This window comes from Scomber japonicus, chromosome 8, assembly GCF_027409825.1.
Source record: "Scomber japonicus isolate fScoJap1 chromosome 8, fScoJap1.pri, whole genome shotgun sequence".
In the NCBI taxonomy this organism is placed as follows: Eukaryota; Metazoa; Chordata; class Actinopteri; order Scombriformes; family Scombridae; genus Scomber; species Scomber japonicus.
The window spans coordinates 20159476-20182941 of record NC_070585.1 but is presented as its reverse complement, the minus strand read 5'-3'; the positions used below and the strand labels follow the sequence as shown (position 1 = coordinate 20182941).

The 23466-nt window shown below is 40.4% G+C and overlaps 1 protein-coding gene across 1 annotated transcript; it reads right to left on the bottom strand.

The window, feature by feature from the left end:
- Window positions 1-1380: 1380 nt before the first annotated feature.
- mcf2a (MCF.2 cell line derived transforming sequence a) lies at window positions 1381-22233 on the bottom strand. Its single transcript, XM_053323384.1, has 30 exons — window positions 22115-22233; window positions 17176-17244; window positions 16945-17059; window positions 16474-16564; window positions 14803-14922; window positions 14242-14358; window positions 13923-14072; window positions 13644-13759; window positions 13343-13457; window positions 12906-13025; window positions 12635-12826; window positions 12358-12549; window positions 11834-12005; window positions 10314-10390; window positions 10113-10198; window positions 9923-9989; window positions 9707-9822; window positions 8844-8913; window positions 8652-8744; window positions 8113-8205; window positions 7666-7791; window positions 7275-7496; window positions 5572-5664; window positions 5313-5391; window positions 4944-5007; window positions 3531-3631; window positions 3026-3135; window positions 2313-2425; window positions 1960-2063; window positions 1381-1857 (listed from the first exon to the last, which is right to left on the bottom strand). Exons 1-30 carry the CDS (start codon window positions 22227-22229, stop codon window positions 1817-1819), a joined length of 3339 nt encoding a protein of 1112 aa, XP_053179359.1. The 5' UTR covers window positions 22230-22233; the 3' UTR covers window positions 1381-1816.
- Between the last annotated feature and the right edge of the window lie 1233 nt (window positions 22234-23466).

Here is a 23466-nt window from a genome sequence, read left to right as displayed (position 1 = left end):
TACTTGGCTCAATGGGATACATAATATTTCAAGCAATTGTTTTGTTTGTTTTCCACACTGGAAAATCTGTGCAAAAATCTGCAGCTTTTTGGATTGAAGTTACAACTAAAACCTAATGTTGTCATACAAGCATAAAAGACAAATAAAGGCCGTGTTGTGCAGTCAAGTGTGGCCCATGTAAATATATGGGTACGTAGTTTCATCCGGGGCTGCAGATACCTCACAATATGAAGGAACAACATGACAGCAAAATAAATAAATTAACAACATAGGAAATGTGTAGTGCGAAGCGGCCCCTGCTGCTTTCTAGACTCATTTCCATTTCAAACGCAACGTATCAAAGGCAGCCCTCCGACTGGGGCCTCGATTTGATGTGGTAAATTCATATAAGTCTGCAATCAATATTTAATTAAGCGTTCGACACAGAGCTGGTATATTTCATGTTGGCTGTATGATCCCTTTTAATGGGGAACCCAAGTCTAACTGAACGGTAATGGTAAGGAGGAAACAATCTGCCTTTGTAATGGAGGGGCACACAGACCATCATCACTCTCTCTCCTTCTCTTACCCTACCTCACCTTCACTTCCGTACACCGTGACTGACAGTCGGCTCACAAAAGATCCTGAAGAAAATGAAGGTGTTTGGTGCTCTGTGGCGTGTGCCTCCCATTTGTCTGCAGCACACACTCAGAAATACACTGCCATCAATCTTCATCATGTCTGCCTGTGTCATACATTACCATCACATTACTGACATGTCACCTACTGCCTGCATGGCAGGGGTATGTCTCCCCTGCCTCCCTAACATATCATACACTCAAAAATAAACAAAGGAAATAACAGCATGAATAAGGGGAAATGCAGAGTAATAGAAGTAAAGCAGCAAGCAAAGAACACATTCACTTTTTCTCTCCATTGTCCTTCCACCTTATTAAAGTGCCTGTTCAACATTTGTGAGGTCAGGTTAAAGCATAAACAGAATTTTCAATACTGCAAACAGTACAAGAGAGGAACGACTCCAAAAGAGCAGGAATAAAAAGGCATTATGGCATGGCACATTTTGGCATTTTAACTCCTAGGCCGTACAGAAGAGAGGTGCCTCAAGGAATGAAATATAAGAAAAATACAATGAAGTCATATAATGAAAAAATGTCAACTAACTACACTAAAGATGAAACACCAAGATACAGTAAATGTTAAAAATGATAGCATTTCTGTACAAAACTTTCTGTTTTAAGAAACGTTTCAGGGAAATCCTGGGTAAGCATCCGTTCAGCACACATGGAGACAAACAGAACACACACACACACACACACACACACACACTTTCTTTGAAGATACAGTAATCTCAAGTAATAGCTGGAATGAGAGAGGGTTGAAAAATATTCAGATTGTGAAGTGACCCAGTCCTGCAGCAGAAACCTCACATCCTCACTACATGTGTGTTGTAGATGGAGCCCCAGAACGACAAGACATTGACCACTTATCAGAAAAGAGGAAGACCAAACGGGATCCAGGGATGGGCTACTGATTGTCCAAGAAAGCTTCACAGTTCCTATGCCTTCACTCTCAAAAATCACCATGGAGGCAAATTACTGGCCTGGGAGATCAAAATCTAGAAGAGAAAAGGGTCTGTAGATTCTCACTTTTTTCTTTTTAATGACGGAACTGTGCTGAGGAAAGCAGATGGCACCAGGGAGTGAGGAGTGGGTGGCTGATAGTGCATCAGTTATGAGACAGCTATGGCTCAATCTGTTTCTTCTGCCAGTTCATCATCCACAGGTAGATATTAGATTCACATTCTGTGCTTTCTTCTCTACGGGGAGCTGAGCTTTCTCGTCTTCAGGTTCCCTGGGTCTACAAGGAAAATATACAGACTTTTGAAACGAAAATCAAAGTAAAGAAGTACTATGGCTCAACATTATATTGTCATCTTGGAAGCCAATTCCTTTTCTTTACCCCCTAGTCTGGAGGAGTATCCTCGACTGCTGTCTTCTATAATCAACTGCAGGCTGGCAGCTGGGATGAAGCCCTCTTGTCGCCGACTCAAGTTTTTCACCAGCCTGAAGGATGAAAGGATGAAGAATGGTGTGGAAAGGGTTCAGATAGAGAGGAAAAATGGGGCGAAATTAGATAAATAAATGTACCTGGTCTGAATATATCTATTCAGTAACAAGAAAAAAGCAAAAACATTACCTATACATTTTGTCATTGCTATATGGATTACAGTAGTTAGAGGAATCTCTAAGCCACACTACACTGGTAGTGGCAGTGTACATCACATCATGTGTGTCGACACGCTGGAAACTCACCAGCGGCATTTGTTGTCTTCACACTGCAGTTGGATGACATCTCCACATTTAATGGTGATGCTGTCTGGTCCATTTTGAAGACAGTCAGCCAAGGCCCTGTATCTGCCTGGAGACTACAGAAGGAAAACAGTGAGTCAAAAAATTATTTATATGGATAAGATTATCTTATATAGCATTTTCAAAACAAACTTTACAAAGTCCTTTATATAAACACAAAACATCAAACAGGCAGGAGAGAGGCACAAAATAAGATAACATAAAACAACAAAAGAACAAAACATCAGTTCAGAATGTAGAATTGACACATTTTTCAGTATTTTCAAATGAAAGACTATATTTTATATTGGACATATATCTCAAATGAAAAAAAAAATGGCAAAAAATAGACATGGTTCAAATGCAACACCTAAATTGTGTTATAGAATAAAAATGTCCAGAAGAGATACTAATTGGAACTTGAGTTGAGAGTGTTGTTGTTGTTTGCAAGGTAAAAAATGTACTCTGAAACACAACTTGGATGAGACGTCCATTTGTCCAAGATGTCCAAAGTGCTCAGAAAAATGGAAATTTCAACTGTTTTTGAATACAGATTGCCCTCTATGTAAGTTGTAGATGATTATATAGAAGTAGCTATAACAGTGGTCTAAAAAACCTGGGTGATCTGTCACTTGAAGTATTGTATCTAATGTAATCTAATGTGCATTTGATCTCACCAGTTGTACCAAAACCTCCTCCTCTGTGTCAGATGGGAAGGTGTCCCGACCTCCAGACCACTCCTCCAGACCCTCGCAGATGTCTACCGAGTGATGAGCTCCGGGCCAACCTGACACACACATTACTTTGGCTGTTAAGGGTTTTGATTAATTAATCCAGCAGGAATACTAAACCTAGAAGGTATCATGTAGATACTTAGTAACTATCTCAGAAACATAATGACCCCTTGTCACTTACTGGGCAATTAACAATAACGTTGAATCAAAAGCTAATCTCAGTAGCTTTTTCGCCCAAATTCCTCGATGTACCTGGTTCCACAGGTCAAAGTACACTTGAACTGCTGAGGAGCAAAAGTCAAAGATCTAGTTCAGTTTGGGATTATAAAGAACGTCAGCATCAGCAGTAAAGTATGCTTTGCATCAATTCTCAAAACACTTTCAGTGATTTAGTTACTAAGTATCTACTTGATTGTGGCTGAAATGTGTGAGGATGAGATTTACGCACTCCTGCGGTTTTGCTGGTGTTTAGGGGAGTGTAGCTGGGGATCTGGACTGCTCCTCCCTGACTCAGTGTCCTCTGAGCTCACTGACGCCCTCTGCTGCGTGCTGCAGGGAAAACACATAAAACAAGCTTCACCAAATGCTGTGCAAAGTTAGCAGACATTTTCAGGATAGATGTTATTCTCAACCACACAATCTAGGGTCAGCTCTCACTTCCTGAATCCGATCCACACCTATCAAAGGAGGGGACAATAAAGCTGGCCCCAGATCAGGGTCAAAGAACAACTCTGTCCTGTTATTTCTCACAGAGTCATGACCATTCAGGGACCAGCCAGTCAGCAGGACAGAACACAGAGCAGCCATGTGCAAGCTTCCCAGTAGAGGATGGGAAGTACAGTAGGATTCCACTGAGTGACACAGTGTTAGGCATGTGTTACCATGAGGGAAGATCTGGTCTCGATTTCTCAAGATCCATTTAGATTTTTTCTCTGTATTATTAAACACTGAGTAAGAATGTTTCTGGGGAAAAAAATCTACAGTATATTCATAGATCTCAAAAAACGAGCCCCATCTTAAAAAGAAGCTGTGATGAGTAAATTAAGAAAAATACATGGAATGAAACCAAAATTGATTTTTTTTGTCCTTTGCATTGCATTGCATGCAAAATAGCAAGTTTGATATACAGAAATTTGATCAATTATTTCTTTATACTATGTTAGAAATACTATGCAGGAGCTCCTGGGAAACAAGCCTCTCAACATGGGCGTGAAAAGGGAATGTAGGGGGTCAGTTATGAACCAGAATGGAGGCTATAAAAGGGGTTGTAGGTGACGATCAGTATGCAAACACAGCAGCCTCAGGTTTTTATCTCCAAGCCGGCCAGGAGGATCATGCTAGGGCCAGGTGAATTGAGCCAGGCTGAGTTTACCACTGAGCGTTAGGGCAGGTCAGTGGCGCTGGGGGCGGTGGCGGGGCTGTGGCCGGGGCCGTTGCCGGGGGCTTCGGGGACGGGGGCTCCGGGTACGCAGGCACAGAAACATGTCAGCCGACACAGAGACAAAGTTCAGCCCCGACAGACAGCCCCTCGGAACCCCTCTGGACGGCCGCATGCCCCTGCAGGTGGGGGATGGGAGGAGTGGGGATAGGCAACCAGACAGCAGTGGACAGAGTGGACCCTGCGCCCTTTCTCACACACCGCCACACACAAAGCCTTCTACTAGGGCAACGTGAAATGATATTGTCTCATTCACTCAAGCTGTGATCAGATATGAAAACTCAGCAAATGCAGATAATAGTGTTGTGACTGCATGTGTGTGTTTTGCATAGGACTGTGTGTTCACATGTTTGTGCAACTATTGTCTACAGTCATGCCTTAAAAAAGTGCTGTAAATATCTGTAAGCAATCATAATCACTAACCTCTCAGTAAGTGGTGGAGAAAGCTGCATGTGCTCAACCAATTGGCCATGTTGATACGCTTCATCTGTGAGGAGAGGAGGTCAGTAGTGTAAAGTTTTATTTTCAGAGAAAGATTTCAGTTGATTCTCAGTTGAATATTAACTTGAATTTTAAGCATGGATGTTCATTTATTTACCCTTGGGAACAGTATAGAAGAGCAAAGAGAATATAGGGACAAAGGTCCACTTACTCGCTTCAGTTTTCAACCACAGGGTTAGGGTTATTTCATGCTCTCTGAGGCTTATGAGAGGTGGTTCAAAACTCTGAAGCTATTGATTGGACCTTGAACATAGATTCTCTTCACCCTGTTTACCTGAATTGTTCACAGACCTCTAAGCAGTTTCTGCTGGTTAGTCAGGATTCTGCGCAGTTCATTGAGCCAGGCCATCTTCACCTCCACTGTAGGAGCCTGAGAGACGGCAGAAAGAGGTTTACAACATACAGTAGACTAGCTTCTTCCGTTTGACCTATATTAGCTGTGAATAATGTTGAAAAGGTTACAACTGGAGTAAAAGAGCTGAACTATCAGTGAGATACTGTAGTTTAAACAAATGAAAATGCTGGCATTAAACTTTTTTATACTCCTTACCTGAACCACATACACTTCCTCCCTGCCACTGTACCAGATCTCAAACTTTTTCACATCCCCCTTGACGTTTTCTGTGATCCCCACAGCAGTCATCTGCCAAGAGACATAAACTGTTTACACCGGTGCACGCACAGCATTAAGATGAGCAGCACAAACAGCACATCATACATCAGACTTACATCATGTAACACATCTGTCCTGTCAGAACACAAACATTCACACTCACACAAACACCTCCGCTGCGAGACTGCTTCCTCCCCACATCCTCAATAATAAATCAAGAGCAGCAGCAGCAGCTGTTGGTGTGGCACCAACTGTGACACCCTCCAAACATCAACACATACAACAAAAGACATCCTCAAGGAATATATCAGGTCTGGAGGCCAGCTGGGCAACTTACACATGTTAACTGATGACAACACAGACACCAATATCAACTATGTGCGGCCAGTAGATCGTTCCCATCATTACTCAATGCTCAAACCTGAGCAGGCCATGTCATTGACAGTGATAGGGATTATATCTAAAGAATAGGGAGAGATCTCGGGAGACGAAAACGCGACGATATTTCTCGATTTTGTCTCGCAAAGCTATAATTAAGGGGCGCACCCCAAAAAAAAAAAAAAAGATTATTGGTTTTCTATCGCTCATTTGCACTTCATAATTTGTGATAATTGGATTCTTTATTTAATTTATATTTAGAATTGTTTCTACTCTTTATAATTTACTTTTTAGTATTTGTGATTGTATCTAACCTTTGTATTTATGGTTGTTATTTCCATAATAGTAAATATCCATCTATATTATCCATCTATAAAATATCTATATGGGGAAACCTGCTGCATACTGCATGATAATTATATATTTAGAAAGTAGAACTCAAGTGATTAATTACAAGATGATTAGTTAAAACATTTCAATTCAATTTCCATTTTGTGAATTTCAAATAAAGGAACAGTCATGTATTTCCTCACTGGTTTTCTTAAAAATATAGTTAAAATCTTGTCTCGTCTCGATCTCGTGAACCCAATATCGTGTCTCGTCTCGTGAGCTGAGTGTATCGTCACACCCCTACTAATGAGCTTAAACCAGTGTAAAAGACCATTTCTTAATATTCATACTATATCAGGTAAGAAAAGTATCTATTAATAGCATTGTGTTTTTTTAGCTCTACAGCTATATTCATAATTATTACCTCATATAATAATTTACAGTTGTAAAATTGCAAATTGTGATTTGAAATCATAATAATTTTGAAAATCACATAACTGTAACTTACACATTTATCAAGTCTTTTTGCCCAGTAATGTACACTGTATGCTATGGACACTTCATAGTGCATACATGTTATAGAACCATTCTTTTATTTGGCCAACAATGAGTTTTAGTCTACTTAGAAGGGAGACTTTTACCCATTAAAATGTATATTCATGATATTGAATTAATGTACATGTAAAAAATAAAATACAATTAGTTACAATTTTCTTTGGAGCTGCCGGAAGTTGTAGTATTCTGAAACTGGTAGTCCCTCAAAATAATGCTCATAGCAGCATGGACTACTGGAATAAGTGATCCACTTAGAACATGTTTGATTTTGTTGTTTATAGTCAAAACATATTTATAACATATAGTCACTACTGTTCCAAAAAAACAGGTGTATTCCTCTAAGACAGATACACAGACACAAAAAGACAGAAACTCACCTTGAGACAGTGCTTGAAGCTGTAGGAGGGGGTCTTGTCACATCCATCTCCATGCTCCTCCCTCCGTTTGCAGAACAGCAGAGCTCTCTCATACAAGAAGAGGTGTCTCTGCATTGGCTTGAAGCGAGCAAGCTCCTTCATGCGAGTGGGACCTCTCTTATGGCTGATCCACACACTGAAAGAGCCCTGCATCAGCACACGGCCCAGCTCGCAAATTTCTCCCTGCATATATTGAAAGGAAGGAAGCATTTATGTACAGTAAAAGCCTTTGTTTTCAATAATATAATATACTTTACAACACATTTATCCACATTTAATTCCAGTTTAAAAATTCTGGAGATACTGTACTGCTCCTATCAGTTAAACACAGGTCAGAACAGATTTGGTTCACCTCATATCCTGTGATGGCTATCTGATGCATGGAGTCATTGACTGATTTTAGCAGGTCCAGCATAGCTGTTAGAGCCCCCTGAAGTTCAGAGGTCCCCTCACAATCCGTACTGTATTTCAGCAGCTCCTGAGAACACACACACACACACACACACACACACAAAATAACAGGGATGTAACCCCACAAGTACCATCAAATGCATTTACAACATTTGTCTGCAACTTATTTCTGCAAAAATGATTTTAGTAACTGCAGCCATTTGATGCTTGCTGTTAGATTGAACTAATATAAATAAACTCATCAGCAGCACACTACCTCATATTCTCATGTCAAAAAAGGCATGAAAATCATATTGTAAAATGGACATACTCATACATCATTGTGAATTGTGAATGACTGACTGTGTGTTTGTGTCTGGCTGTCATAGGAAGTCACTCTCTGTCTAACCTTAAGCAGCAGCTGGTATTTGGTGAGGCGTTGGATTGGTTTTAACAGGTAGGAATCCAGACCCAGTTTGTGCTCCAGCTTCTTTTGACACTCCTTCACAAGGGAGACATAAAACCACAATTATTACTGCAAATGAATGTGAAAATATATTTTTTGATTTATTATCAGCTTTGAAACACATTGTAACGAACTCGTTACTGTTGTTGTGTGTTATATGTGTGTGTTATAAATAAGAGAGTTTAAGCCCAGATTCTGTACTGTTAAGTTAAAGTGCTGTTTTTTCCTGAGTGTCTGTGAACGCGTCTCGTGAGTGAGACGCTGCAGCTAGCTTGTAGGTGTGTGTTGTTCGCTTCTGAAAAAGAAGACGGCGGCATTCGTGAGCCTAGTGGACTTTTCTATTAGGCTTTTGTTGTTTTGGCGTTGACTACGGCCCACAGTAGCCTGTGTTACAATCAAGAATAAAGAGCCAGCTGAGCCAGCTAACGTCTCGTAAATGAATCACACTAAATTGCTGATTGAGAGAGAAATCAGAAACTAACCTGAAAGAAGGTACAATCTGAGAATTGTCTCCACAGGGCCTCAGAGCGTGGCTTATTCTGACAGTAGCATTCATACATTTGGAAATTCTCTTTCTGGGGACATAGGGGAGAAACATCGGTTTTAAAAATAATGTTAATAAATCACATACAGACTTAAAGCAAACTACATAATGAAAACATTTATTGTCTCACCCTCTCCAGAAAACATGCTCCCACACTTTCAGGAGTCTCCAGGCATCCTTCCAGGTCCTGAAGAAAAACCCTGGATTCCCCCCAAAAAGGTTTAGAATTTGCACATTCATATATCAAAAGGATCCGTGGAGCTCAGTAGGAGCGCAGACTTGACAGGCAAGAGTGGAGACACTGACACTAAAAAACTCAAGTTTTATGTCGACTACGCCATGTTTACTTTTCAAAGTTAACAACACATTTTGTGATGCTAAACATACAAGCAGAGTTATTAGCATTTTGGGTAAGGTAAGCTTTATAGAGGCAGAAATTTAGTTGGCAAAAAGAGATTCAATGAAATACTCTAGCTGTCAAAACACTAAATCAGGACTCTTTTATGAAGGTTTTGTCAAAGGCTTTTTTTATTCAGGAAATTAAAAAAAAAAAAACATTTTCCCAGATTTAAAGAACAGCAGATTTATAAGGGCAGCATGTAAGATTATTATCATTACAAGAGGATAATTCAGTTCTTGCTATTATAACAATATTACGAAGTGGAAAGAAATGTACTCCTTAAGGACAAATAAACAATCATCATGATGAATTAAGTGTGATGTGAAAAGCAAAGAAACAGCTTGCATACTCCAGGGCTTCAATGTGCACTCAGGATTTATTGCACCATGGTGACGTTTTGAGGACTAGCATACTGCTCTTCATCAGACCACAGTGCTCGAAACGTCACCTTGGTACAATAAATTCAAAGTGCAGCCCTGCAGTGTGTGAGCTGTGTCATTGGTTTTTGGCATTTGGCTCACTTTTAGCCCTCTTCAGTTTGGACGTGCGTGCATACTCTTATCTACATGTGATGTGAACCATTAATGACTTGCCTGCTGTGAAAATTGTAGATCTCAGGCATGTTTCCAAAGAGGATGTCTCTCTTGCTGCGTAGGATTGGGGGCAGAAGCCCAGACAGAGCTGGATTGTCCATCACAGCTCTATAACCCTGCAACATTTAATCCCACATCACACGTCATCAGTTAAGGAGGTGTATGGTGTACAATATAAATTTTGGTGTGACATGAAAAACAAAAACAAATTCTCACCAGCAGCACAGACAACAGCTCCTCTACATAGATTCTCTCTGTCTCTATGAGTTCCCTCATCACATGACTGTGAAACAAACAGGCACAAAGAGAGCCAGAAGGCATTATTACTGCTGAACAAATAGAATCACAAAGTAAACAACATCAGAAGCAGTGAGGATGGACAGTTGGACATATGACTCCTCCTCACCGCTTTAGGAGATCTGGGCTGTCCTCTCCCTCAAGACCATATGACACACAGCTCCGACTCTCCTGGTAGTCGTGAATCACCTCTATCTGAATGCAATACAGATAGACAACACTGACTCTTCCATTTAAACTTCAGAGAATATGTTATTGTAAAAAAACAGAAGAACAAAGAAAGATGATCACACTGTTCTTATTTTCTTACTTTTCTGGCGTTGGGGCTCTTTCGTGATGCCCTCTTCCCGGGAAGAGAGAGATCAAATGTGAACTTCAAACCATCACCTGTAAAAGGCAGATAATCACTAGCTTATTTAAGTGTCATTCAAATACAGTATATTTCCATATGTGAGGCCGACACAGGAGATGGCTCATTTAAAAGCCCATAGTAATTCAAACACATTTTTTATGGCCATGTGCACAGTGTGAACACAATAGCTTTAAAGGGATTTGCTTGCCCTCCCTTTGACCCTTTTCTATTCCTCATAAATTAAAAAATATACAGTACCAGTCAAAAGTTTGGACACACTTTCCCATTCACATCAATGAGAAAGTGTGTCCAAACTTTTGACTGGTAGCCTACTGTATATTAATGAGTCATGATGGACATTTGAGGTAATCAATAATAACAGGTTGCTTCCTCTAAAGAGCCGGGAACCAGCATGCTGGAACCAGTATGTGCAGATCTAAAGCGGCGTTTGGCATGACTGTCAGTGTCCTTTTGATCCTAGCAGCTGAATCCTTACATGATAGTCCAAGCTCCGCTGAGTGTACTGTATGTGAGTGTTTCCCTTGCATGTGCCATGTTACATTCATCAGTGGGACACGTGCCTGTGTGTGCATGCACATGCCTGCATGTATGCATGTTACGGATCAAATCAATCAGAAGTAACCACTTTCCCTTCATCGCCTTTCTTAAATGGCTGTTCCCATGTATCCAGGGGGCCTCAGAGCAGTTCATAGTTGCTTTGACTCTCTTTCTTGTTATTACTCTCATTAGTTTGGCTTTATATGATGAGAAATAAAACCTTAAAGATATGAGTGAACACAGAAAAAAGCTTTTTTCCCTTTACATTCACACATTCTATGGATGGAGATACATTCAATAGAGCAATAGATACATAAAAAAGGCACATAAAGACAGTACATACAGCATTAATTGGGCATTGCTGTACATGGTTATCTTTGTGCAACCTCCCTGGAGATTCAGGGGGAGATGAAGGGTTCTTTAATGTATATGAACCACATATGGCTCTATAGCAGCTATCCTGACTAATAGAGCAGTCAGGTATATCCCAGTGGACTGATTATAGCTTCTGCCCATGTTCAAGCTTGTTTATAAAGGTGGCCTGCTAACCCTACAGCCAGCTCAGAAACACCTAAGGCCTACACAGTGGGACCCTGTGATGTGTTAATTTAACTAGGGTGCCTCAAGGAAAGATGCAAAGGGAGGGGGATTGGTGGCAAGCCATTAGGGCTGAGATGAGACCCCATACTGAGCCTGGGAAACAAGAGGAGGGTTGGTGGGGATTTGGTTGATTTGAAGAAAGCTTACTATACTGTATATGCTACAAACCAAGGTAGCTATCTAAAGACAAATATAATAAATAAATAAATAAATTAAATTATTACAATAAATTATTATTTCTACAAGTGCTCATGAATAAGGTGACACAAAGAATTTTCTTTTGATATACTATTATGTATATATGTGTGTCTATACTGTACCATGCTTAGGGGAGAAGAGTGGGGACTTGGAACGTGGGGGGTTTTCAGGCCTGGGAGCCACTAGTTGGACCGGTCTGACATGTTTATCAGCCAGCTTCCTCAGACAAGCCTGTCGGTTCTGGATCATCTGCTGCACTGCAGCATGCTTCTCAAACGTTTTCCCTATCTGGGCCTGACAGGGAGGGATAATGACAAAGAGGAAATATATTCAATTGTGAATAAAATAGAATAATATCTGCTATTAAGGAAATAAGCAAAAACACATGGAGATGATCAGACACCCTGTCTGGTCAGAGAGTACGGTGTACTTCACAGGTAGGAAGGTACTATACTCAAAAGTAGAAACAAAATAATTAATAAAAACATTAAAACCATAACTACAAACTGAACTAAAACTAAAGAACAAATGCCAAACTCTAAATGTATTTAAACAATTAGTTATAGTACTTATTCAGCCTGTACATGGAAATCTTGGATGTTTTCATATCAACATTTAATGTGAGGTTCCTCATGGAACAGCTGACCTGTAGATTAGTTGTGATGACAGCCTCATACTCCATGGCCAGGATGTCATGTCCTGAGCTCAATATGGATGGCGCCCCCTCCAGGAACCTCTCAATATCCCTCAAAGCAGCCTGGGCCCCCTCCTTAGACTGGAACTTATCTACCAGCTGATTGGCCAGGAGATATGCTCCATCATCACACCAGGTCTGGGCCTGAAGGTGTTGAACACATCAGTAGCACTATAGAGAAGTATGTGGGTCCTGATGTCTATGTGTGTGCAGATGCATGTCTCAATACCTGTCCAAGACACAGCAGCAGCTGGTGTGTTTGCAGAAGACGAGAGTGTTTGGTCTTTAGAGCAGCATTGAGTGTATCACAGTGATGGCGAAGCTCATTGCAGCGCTGCATAATGAGAGCCATGGCATAGTGGTGACCGGCTGATAGCTGGTGCCCATGAAGGATAATGATCTGAGCTCGAGCCATCACCTCCTGATTGGGCCAACAAAGAAACAAGTTAAAAATTATTCACAGGAAATGAGTCATGACAGTTTCACTGGGAAACACTGACCTGTGCATTTGATTCCAGACCGTCCAGCCGTTTAAGAGCCTGCTCTGTTTGAGCAAGAGTGTCTACAGATATGGACAGCTCCCTCTCCTCAGCCATCAGATGCTCCAGACACAACTCCATCTAAAGAGAAAACACACAGCATCAGATGTTCACAAAATAAAATAAAAAAATAGACAAATAGCCTAAAGCCAACCTAGAGCCTACAATGGCCATTACAACTTCACATAAGATCATATATTAAGAAGTGCCCAAAATGAAAAGATATTATCCTCTGAGTAGTTTTAATCTGCTCAGTGATTTCCAATGCAATCTTGTGAACAGTAAAAGACTATAGATTGTAGCCTCATGGTGGCAGTAGAGAAAGGTCATTAGAACATTACAAAACATACAGGCATGCATGAAAGCTTGCATGACAAGCAAATACACGGAGTTCTTACCTCCTGAAAACTTTGTTCATATTTGAGCAACTGCATGTACTGGTGGAGTTTCAAATGATGCTTCTCAAAGTAGCCATCGAAGGCTGACTCCATGTCTCTGAGCTGAGCAAGAAGCCTAAAAAATTGGTCATTTGTTGCCACTGTTAATCATTCAGTTCACATGTTAAATAATCAACAAAAGAAAATCAATTAAAAGATTTACCTCAATTAAAAGGAAAGATATTGAAGCACATTGACATCCAACATACAAATAATACACATTGAATCATATGAGCAATTGAGAAAGAAAAAGGCTATTTACCTTTGTACAGTATCTAAGTCAATCCTCACATCCCAGTGGGAGTCATCCTCTTTCCCAGAGGTTTCCAGGCTTGCAAGAAGATGACGACCCTCCTTTGACACTGATCTGATTGCATCCTATCCAAGGCAGGTTGATTTACATCATGAATGAACAGCATTCAGAAGACTTTTTAAAATATGAGTAGATGTTTCTATCAGAAAGGTAGAAGAAGTAGAAGATGCATATCATTGTGCTTATAAAAATAAATTACTCTCAGATGAAAAATTGTTGAAACGTTACCTTGAGTTTCCTGTATTTGTCAGTGTGAGACTCCAGGAGATGCTCAATGGCTTTTCCCTCATCAGGGAGCTCGGTCTCTGCCAGCTCAGTGCCAAAAGCCTGAAGCATCTGTGCGATGTCTTTGACTGTTACAGCAAAACTTTCAATAGCCTGTAGTGGAAGCAAAGAGCCCATAAAAATACAGGAACATTATAATAACATTACACAGATAATATATTGGACTATGGAGATCGCTATGAGAGAAAAACCTCTAATAGGGAGATGGTACATAATGATACATGCAATTAACTTTGTGTTTCAAAATGTATTTGTAGCCTACCGTTCGTAAAACAATCCAGTCACTGTGACAATAGTCCAAAGTGCCTCCAAACTCCGACGTCAGCTGGTTCTCATCAATGTAGCGCAGCAAGTCTGTGACAGAGCTCAGCATCACCACCTGAACGTGCAAAAACAAATCTGAGACCTCAGGAATAATTAAAATAAAAACTCAGACTTTTGGCAAATTTATGAGAGTTGTACATTCAACTTTTCCTTGTGTTTTTTTTTTTTTTTTTTTACTTTTTAAAGGTCTCTGATGTATCGCCAGAATAAATAAATGAAAAACATTTGACATCTACAAGGACCAGATTTTGAATGTTCATATTTCACAAATGAAGGTACTAAAATCACCTATCCCTAGAATCACCTGGAAATATCTCAGCATACAGTATCTCCGTGTTTATTCTCACAATATTTTAGGAATTTAAAACTAAGGTTTATGTGTGTTCTTAGCTGCATCCAACCACAGAAAGTTTTACTCATGGAGACCAGGGTTGTTAAAAGAATGAGGTGTACCTTGTGATGTGGAACATGTTTGGTAACAGAGGGGGAGCTGCCTTACTGGCATCTTGAGCATGAAGTCCTCTTGGCTGAAGCGAAAGCCAATATCAGTAACAGTGCGATGGAAGAAGCTGGTGGGTCGGAGCACCAAAACCAGGTGGAGGTTCCCAGGGAAGGAAGCCTTAAAGTGTGTGTGTGAGAGGAGGGGGGGGATAAGATTGCGGTGATATTGATGATGCAGCACACAGAAGAGATTTCAGTATGAAATGAAGACCCTATACTTTAAATGACTGCTATATACACATAACATCAGCATTTCCAGCATCAGAACACTCACACAGTGCAGCTTTAGCTTCTTAACTTCTTTCATCTCTTTCTGTGAATGCTGGCACAGAGAGAGATGAAAGTTGAGGAAAAAAGCAGTGACGGGCTCTCATCCTCCATATCTGACAGGAGAGGCTTCAGGTCTTTACTGCTCTGTCACTCCAGTGATTACTGTCAACCTAATGGATCCAAGATTCTGTCACTACACCACTTACCCACATGTCATATGATGCATTTCAGCTTCAGGTCGTTTGAGGTCGGTATCTGACTGTAGAAATGTGGGCATCATGCTCACACAATCACTGTCACATATCAGTTCATCTTTTGTCAAGCCAATGTAATAAGAACTGTAAAAAGCTACTGTGGCATGCCATTATGTACCTCATAGAGTAGAGATAAAAGGCAACATACTTGAATATTTACAATTTTCCCCTAGTTTTAAAATCTCAATTTAACAAGGATTTCTACATTTACATCACACATGCTTCCTATGTATTTTGTGGTTTCCTGCAACACCACCAATGCATTTTCATGTGGCGCAACTTCTGACATTCATTTGTCCTGGACCGACCATGGTCAATAACTCGAGCTTCTGCTTTGAGCATAAACACGCATCAAACCACCACACATCATTCTGACAACCACAACAAAATTGCATGACTAAGCAGAGGTGCGGCTCAGCACCGCAATGCTGCTACACTCTGCAGCCACAGCCAGTACCACTGCCGCATTCACCCTGCCCGCCCAAAAACTTCACCCCAACTCTTCAGTCGGTGAATAAAACTCATCTACATCACGTTACCGGGCTCCTCCGGATCTTTGGCATTCTTCGCCGGTAAAAGTTATCAGCCATGATGTTAGAAGCCATCTCGAGTTAAGTAGAAGTTCCAGCCCCGTCCGTTATAAATCAGTGCCAATGTGCAGCTCCCCTCCGGCTGCCTGACCACAGCCGCAGCGCTGCTGCTGCTGCTGCCTGCTGCCTCTCAGACGGAGGGTGGCAGCGCTGACTGCAATGTTTCCCTCCCGCCACCCTTCCTCCTCATCCTCTCCTCTCCTCAGTGCCCCGCGTCATCACACTGATTTTGCTTACTCATACATTTGCAGCAGTGTGCAAGAGGACATTTAGTGCAGGCAAAATGTTTAGACTACTCTTCAAAATAAGCACAACATAGAAGTACACTTCAATTTATTCAGAAGCAGTAGTTTGATCTTATGGGTGCTGCCTCGATAGCACTGAGGTTTTCAGCACCATGGACAGCAATTTATAAATAAAACTGCCATTCACATTCACACTGCAGTATCTATAATTTATTCACTAGCAATGATGAACATTTGCCCTACACAATCCATTATGTCTTAACAGTAAGAATACTGATGTTGACATTGAAGGATGAAATATGAAACTCACTGCTATCCTGGCAAGTGCAGTTTTGATAGAAGCCCATGTATCCAGTCTTCGGTCTAAAATGATGATAAACTTCACTCCAGGTTGCCTTGTTCTGCAAGCAAAATTTGGCAATTTCATTTAGATGATGTAATTTTGTGCAATCATGAGTTGCAGCTTCCAAACATGAAAATGAGAAAAGATAACTAGGCAAGACTTAGCTGTAATTCCATGTCATTTATTCTGTAGGAGCTTTTTAGCCAAATACATTAATAGTTATTTATAACTTGAATTTCACTGCAATGGCATGTGAATGAAACACCTCAGTTTCAGTTGAAAGTTCCTTGATCTGAGGGGGTTTGGACATAGAGGGCATCAGTAGGACATTTGACACAGTGAGCTAAGGAGCAGTGAAGACCAGCTGTGCTCAGAATACAAGCGCTGGGCTTTTGGTGCACTGCAGGAAGGGAGAGGGATAGATGAAGGAGGACACACCGAGGGATGAGAGTGAGGTATGTGAAGACTTTGGCTAAAGCTTCCTCTGGAATGTCACTGAAAGCTGAGCATTCTGGGAGAGTGATGATGACACTGGAGTCTTCGCCACGGCCCCCTGGGGAGAAAAAGCCATCATGAAAATAAAAATGTAATAAAATATATGTGGCAAGATTTTTTTAAATAGCTGCTATATGATTTTACAAAGGTAATGGTTACATTAAATGACCTCACCTGACAGGTACGCCACCTGTTTCTGTATGTAGCCTCCCACCTCCTTCATGCTCACAGGAACAGTCACCTCTGGAATGAGACATAAAAAATACACAACAGTGGCTCGAAGGAAGACGTGTATACTGCAAAAGAAATTATCTCTAAATGAATCCATAACAAGTAAAAGAATCAGTTTGTGCAGTGTTTTTTGACTCTCTGTGGTCAAAACACTGAAGTGAAGTTCACACTAAATACAAATTGATAAGGTCAGGTGTTCAGGTATTATTTTTTACATCTGACCCACGAAAGGTCACTTCTAATTTAAAAGCTTTTCTGTGGTGACAACCAAACGGTAGCATATAGCCCTCATAAAAAATGATCATATTTAAAGGTAAAACCTGCAAAAATATTATTCAAGAGCTTTATTAAAAACAAAGATGGTCATTTACTGAAATGTAGTCAATTTGAACATCCTCTTTACACAAGCATTAGAACTAAATGTAATGAGTGATAATAATCAGCAGATAGCTTTAATCACTGCATTGAGTGCTAATAAGACTCCATTAAAATGCATTATCTCATTAATTGTACAGCCTCCGAATTGATGTTGGTGTAGTGTTATATTTACCGGAAGATGTAGCCAATAAATACACAAAGTCTTTGTAGAGCAGTCAGTGTAGTTAAGAAGAGGCTTACATGGCCAGTAAAAGGTTTGATAGACATGTTGCGGAGATCTTTCAGTTACAGGACAGCCTCTTTAAAAACATTTTGAGACATTTAAAATAGCAATGTCTTCATCTGCTCTATGCCAACACAGAAATATGGAACATTAAACACAGTACTAAGGTAATAACTTGTAAAAACCAAACAGAATTAAACGTCATGGCCAGTGTGGTTTATGCAATAGATTGGCAGTGTAGTTCCCAACTCATCATTTCCTCATCTATAATGGATATGATACACTAAAAAAATGAACTGGAGCAGAAAGATTAAAAAAAAAAAAAAATTATGAGAGAAGGCAAAAGAAACACAGAGAGGGAAGGATGGAGGTGTTATTTTCCATGTGCACTGAGAGCAGTAATAGTGTCCGTCAGGCTTTCAGGGAGCAAGTAATGAGCTCTATTGGTACCTGCTGAATATTTGATGTGTGTCTGTAACAGAGAAGAGCTGAGCCAAGCCAGACCAGCACAGAACTGGACTGTACATACACACACACACACACAGATGCAGGGTAAAGTTACAGTCATATGCCCTGTGCCACAAGACCTTCTTTAAGTTGAGGCAGGTTTCGAATGGATGTAGTTTAATGTAGATTTTTCATTAGTATAACAGTAATATGCAGGTTTATTATACTGTGAAAAAATATAACTTCATAGAGCAGCTCTGACTGCACTAACTCTGATCTAAAAACAAACCCAGAATACACACACACACACACACTGCAGATCTCTACTGTATTTAATCGAAGGAAGGGCCGCCTGTGCTGCAAACTGCAGTGTGTTTAATAAACTTGCCAGTTTGTGAAGCTAGTGTACTCTCCCTCCATCTTGCCCAACTACCGGGTTCTCCCAAGACTGAGTGAATTTGAAGACACTACAAAATTCTTCTGCCCCATCAATCATGCCTCATGCCTAACATTGCTAAACTAAATTAAAGTAAAGGGAATAAAGGGGTAAAACATGTCAGCTTCTTAAACATGGCCTGTATGTTTAATTTTTACTTTCAATTAAACTGGAAATTTAGGTATTATGACACATTCTACCAAATACAGACAGTTAAATTGAAATTCACAGAAAAGGTGCATAACATAATATAATTATGAAATAAAAAAACTCCTCTGGAGCTCAAATAACCTCTGTTTGTTCTTCTGCTCTAACACGAAGAGAAAGAGTATGTATGAATGGAAAAAGATTTGCTGCCAGTCAAACAGTTCCAGACTCGTAACAATCTTTTCAGTTTGCATACGAGGCTGAAGGTACAGCGTTTATCTGTTGACCAAATAATAATATCTATCAACACTGATTTCATTACACAAAGCTCCTATAAAAAGCAATCACCCTTCTGGGCCTTTTTATGTTTCATTATTGTATGACAATGTGTCACAAGTGATGTTGCGGGAAGTTTTGACAATGGTCAACAACAAAAAACTCATATGTTGGAACAGGATTAGATCTATGTATACAAACTGAAGTGTTAACATTTCATAGGCACTATAAGACATCAAATATTAAGAGGCCAGTCTCTTAAAAATATTAAACCCACATTTTAGATGACAAAAAAATTAAATCCAAACACAGTGAGACTGATTGAGCATGACCTGTTTCTAAATTTCTTTAATTTTTTGAGTTGAGGGTACAGTGCCACGCCTTTCTCACATAGTAAATGTGTGTAAAACATACAGAATGACGGCATAAAGAGGCTGGTTTAACTGTAGTGACTGTAGATACTCAGCATGGATAATGAATTCAGTCTGATCTTGTAGAGACCCCAATAAGCATGTAATCCCTTGCAGAGCAAGAAATCCCCTCTTATACATACAAACATGTTCATAGCACACAGACCTAACCTCATGCTGTTTTTAGGTCATGAGATATTTTGCCAAACAAAGCTTTCAATGCTAAGGGGATTAGACTGGTGGGTGGCTGCATTCTGATAGAAAAGGGTTGAAGGAAATTGTGTATTCCATCATCTGGGATACAAGGAAATGAGATTGGTTCAGACTAGGATGCACTTTAGCCTGGCAAAGACCTGCAATCTTTGGTCAAACACTAATGTGGGCATTTGGTTAGGAGAAATCTGTCACACTGGAACTGTATTTATTTTCAGGTAGCTTTTGAAGTTATTTATGACACATCAAATTATTTTGTGCTGCAGAATATTTTGCTTTTAGTGTGCTATGGCCTATTTTGTGAGGCTTTATGATTCATCGTGATTCACACAGCTTTCTGTTTTATACACTATTTTTTATCAGAGTGTGACATCCACCATATTTCTGTCAATGTAGAGAAACACAAGAAGGTTAAACCTTCTGAAGAAAAATCAAGAAAGAAGTCTACAGTTTAAAGTTTAAATTGAAGCTCTTATAGCAACTGATGCGTCACTGGAGATTGAAGCCCTAAAATTTCATTTACTTGGATTTTATTTATCTTATTTATGCACTTGTTTTTACTTGGAATGTTGAGAGTGAATGTTGGTGTATTTGTGAGACCCACCGAAACAAATTCCAATCGACTATGTCAACATGGCAATAAAGTATTGAATCTTGAATCTTGAAGTTCAAGGGTCCATAAGCAGCTAAATTATTGGTTTGTATGCAGGTCATGAAAGAAGTTCTACTACTGCTCAAGGTGAAAAGTAAATGCTGAGAGCATTAATCAATAAATTGAAAAGTAAGAAATTAAAGAAGCTGAAGTTAGTTTGTAGTTGCATTACTGTGAACGGTTGATGATCCACTATTTGGACTTTAGGGAGATGTAAAACTTTATGTCTTTCCTGTATCTACCATTGCCAGTCTATCAGTGTAAAGAACATTATATTTCTCCATGGTATACTGTACCAGCTGAAATACTTGTTTACAGTTTTACAGAATTTTAAGTGATAAGCAGAAAAACATCAAACCAAAGCTTTGGATTGTGCTTCCCAGGGAGTACAATCTTCTGTTGGGTGATGTCCAACAACAAAGTCATAAGGTTTGGTGTCATGAGTATTGTGCAAATTATGGGTTTACCTTGAAATCCTCACATTTTTTTAATGAGCCAAAGAGAGCTCACCCCTATGGGATAAATGTTCGAACTGGTTTGCTTAAATCAGATATAAAAAGTGACATTCTGTAAGTGTGGATCAGGGAGGGCAATAGCTGGGCTACAGTGTATAAATAATGAAGCATCATCAATGATCAATGATCAATCATCACTTTATGATTTCATGGAGCAGTGTGCACTTTATGTTCACCACTGCATCCGCTATAAGCAGATTAGGACAAACTCCAGAGTACAAGGCTCACATTTCACACAGAGGGAAAAAAACTTCACTTGGTATAAATAGAAAGTCACTGTGGCCTTTTCCTTCGTGTCTCTGTTACCTACACACAGCAGCGCAGGTACAATGAACCCACAGGAGACGTAAAGAGGCAAAGGCCCATCAATTAAACAGTAACTCAAGGCTGCCAAGATCCCCAAATTAATCACATTAGCCTCTGGAGGAAGCCCGTCTATGAAGCTGTCACTCATTTTTTCAAGTAGACACTCAAAATGAAATACATGAGGGTAGCATTGTTTTTTATGTTTTTTTCTTAATGTATCAGCAAAAATATTTCTCATGTTGAATTACCTTTCATTTCCTGTTCTAAATGCAACTAAGCTGATGATAAAGAGTGTAATAAAGTAGGCCTATATTTGACATCTACACTTTGTGACAGTTTATTAGATTCATAATTCAATATAAAATACATCAGACTAACCTGGACACTGAAAGCTGTATTATGTATTCTGAACATACAATTTTTCTTACTAATACATTAGTTGACAGCAGTGGCACACTATTTTCTTCCATCCACTAACCTACAAACCAAAGTCTACAGATATTCAGGCTACAAATTATTACTATGGATAAATATCTATCCGTCTGTGATAGCTTAAAATAGCTGACATAATCCCTGCAATGGCCCACTATTGGAGCAAAGCTGCAGGAACCGCAACATCAATAATAATGACCAGCCTAAGATAGAGGGTGCAGTTCTCCAGTTGCCCAGTGTAATACTTCTTGGAAGTTACACACATGAACACTGTAAATCCAACTAAATGCACTTCTGCTACAGTGCACCTCAGTTTGCTGTGGTGAAAAGACCAATGTGAAATGTAGAAATTGGCTATAGTTTCAGGGCAGATACAGGATAACATTCAAAAGCCTGCTAGTGGCTGCAAGAAGTTAAATGAGGACTGTCAGCATCATGTGTACTCACGCTGCAGTGTACTCTCAAGCTGGGAGCCAGCCTGCAGAAGGCAGCGGTAGCTCTCCATGTCCTCCTTGGACTCTTTTTCCGGCTCTCTATACTCCGGCAGTGAGGCTTGGCCCATTCCCCTTGTCCCAGACAGAGGATCAGTCTTGCAAAACTGCCGCTGTAGTGGGAGGTTTTGACAGTAGTCCAGGCCTCACATCCTCTTCAGAGTCCCACAGCCCTCCATACTGTCTGTATATGGAGGCTGGCAGGAACAACAGGGAAACTTAGGCCCACCTGCCTCTGCAGGTCCCGGGATCCAGATAGGGCAGTTCCCTGAGGCTGCTGCTGGCTTTTCCTGACCTTGAGCTGCATAGAGTGCCTCCACACAAAGCAGCACAGCTACAAGAGAAGACAACCTGCCCACATAAGCAGAAATCAGTGGTATGCTGTCCTGTTGTAGCCCAGACTGGGTGTGATGTGCTTTTACCCTCATACACACTCTATTAACGGCTGCTCTCAGCAGCAGTCAGCTACTTGAACACAAACAGGGTCCAGCTGGCCACTGCTGTCTGTCTTTCTGTTGCCCCTCCCCTCTCCCTCTCTCTCCCTGAGCTGTAGTGCGTCAGCTCTGCACCGAGCAGAGCTCAAGACTCTACTCCTGGCACACCGCCACCCCTCCCAACTTCTCCCTCTCACTTCACACTCCTTCATGCTCCCTTTTGCTGTTTTCTGTGCTTTCAGTACAGTGCTCATGGCACTACAGTGCACATACGCACACACACACACACAGAATAGATCTATTGTAAAAAGAAAATGAAAATCAACCACACCCCCTGGCAACAAGTTTGGCCCATGCGAAGCAAAGCCTTTAACACACAACAATCACATTCAAACAGAAGAACAAATATGAAAGGGTGTCATTGTGTACACACTGATACACTGGGCCTTTCTCAACTCAACTCTGCACTGCTCGACCTACAACTACTCTGAATGGATTCATAATCATTAACAGTGGAGACTAGAGTAGAGAAGAATTACAAGGATTAAAGAAAAAAAAGATTTATGAGCTTGAAGTTATTAAAATAAAGAATTATATGAATTGCTGCTTGCTCTATGCCTAAAATCAGACATGATGCCTAAGAACTTAGTTGTGTATAAATGTATGTAAACCTCCTCTACTCAGTGACTCGCAGTGCGTGATGTTTTCTTGACTTGAGGCCACACATGGAGCAGTAGGAGAGCAGCAGTACTCCAGCTTGATACACAGCCACTCAGCTGATCCAGCTTAGCCTCTCAGCCATCTCATTACTGCACAGCATCTGCTTAGTGTGGTCAAATACACACATAAAAACACACACACCCAACCACCCACA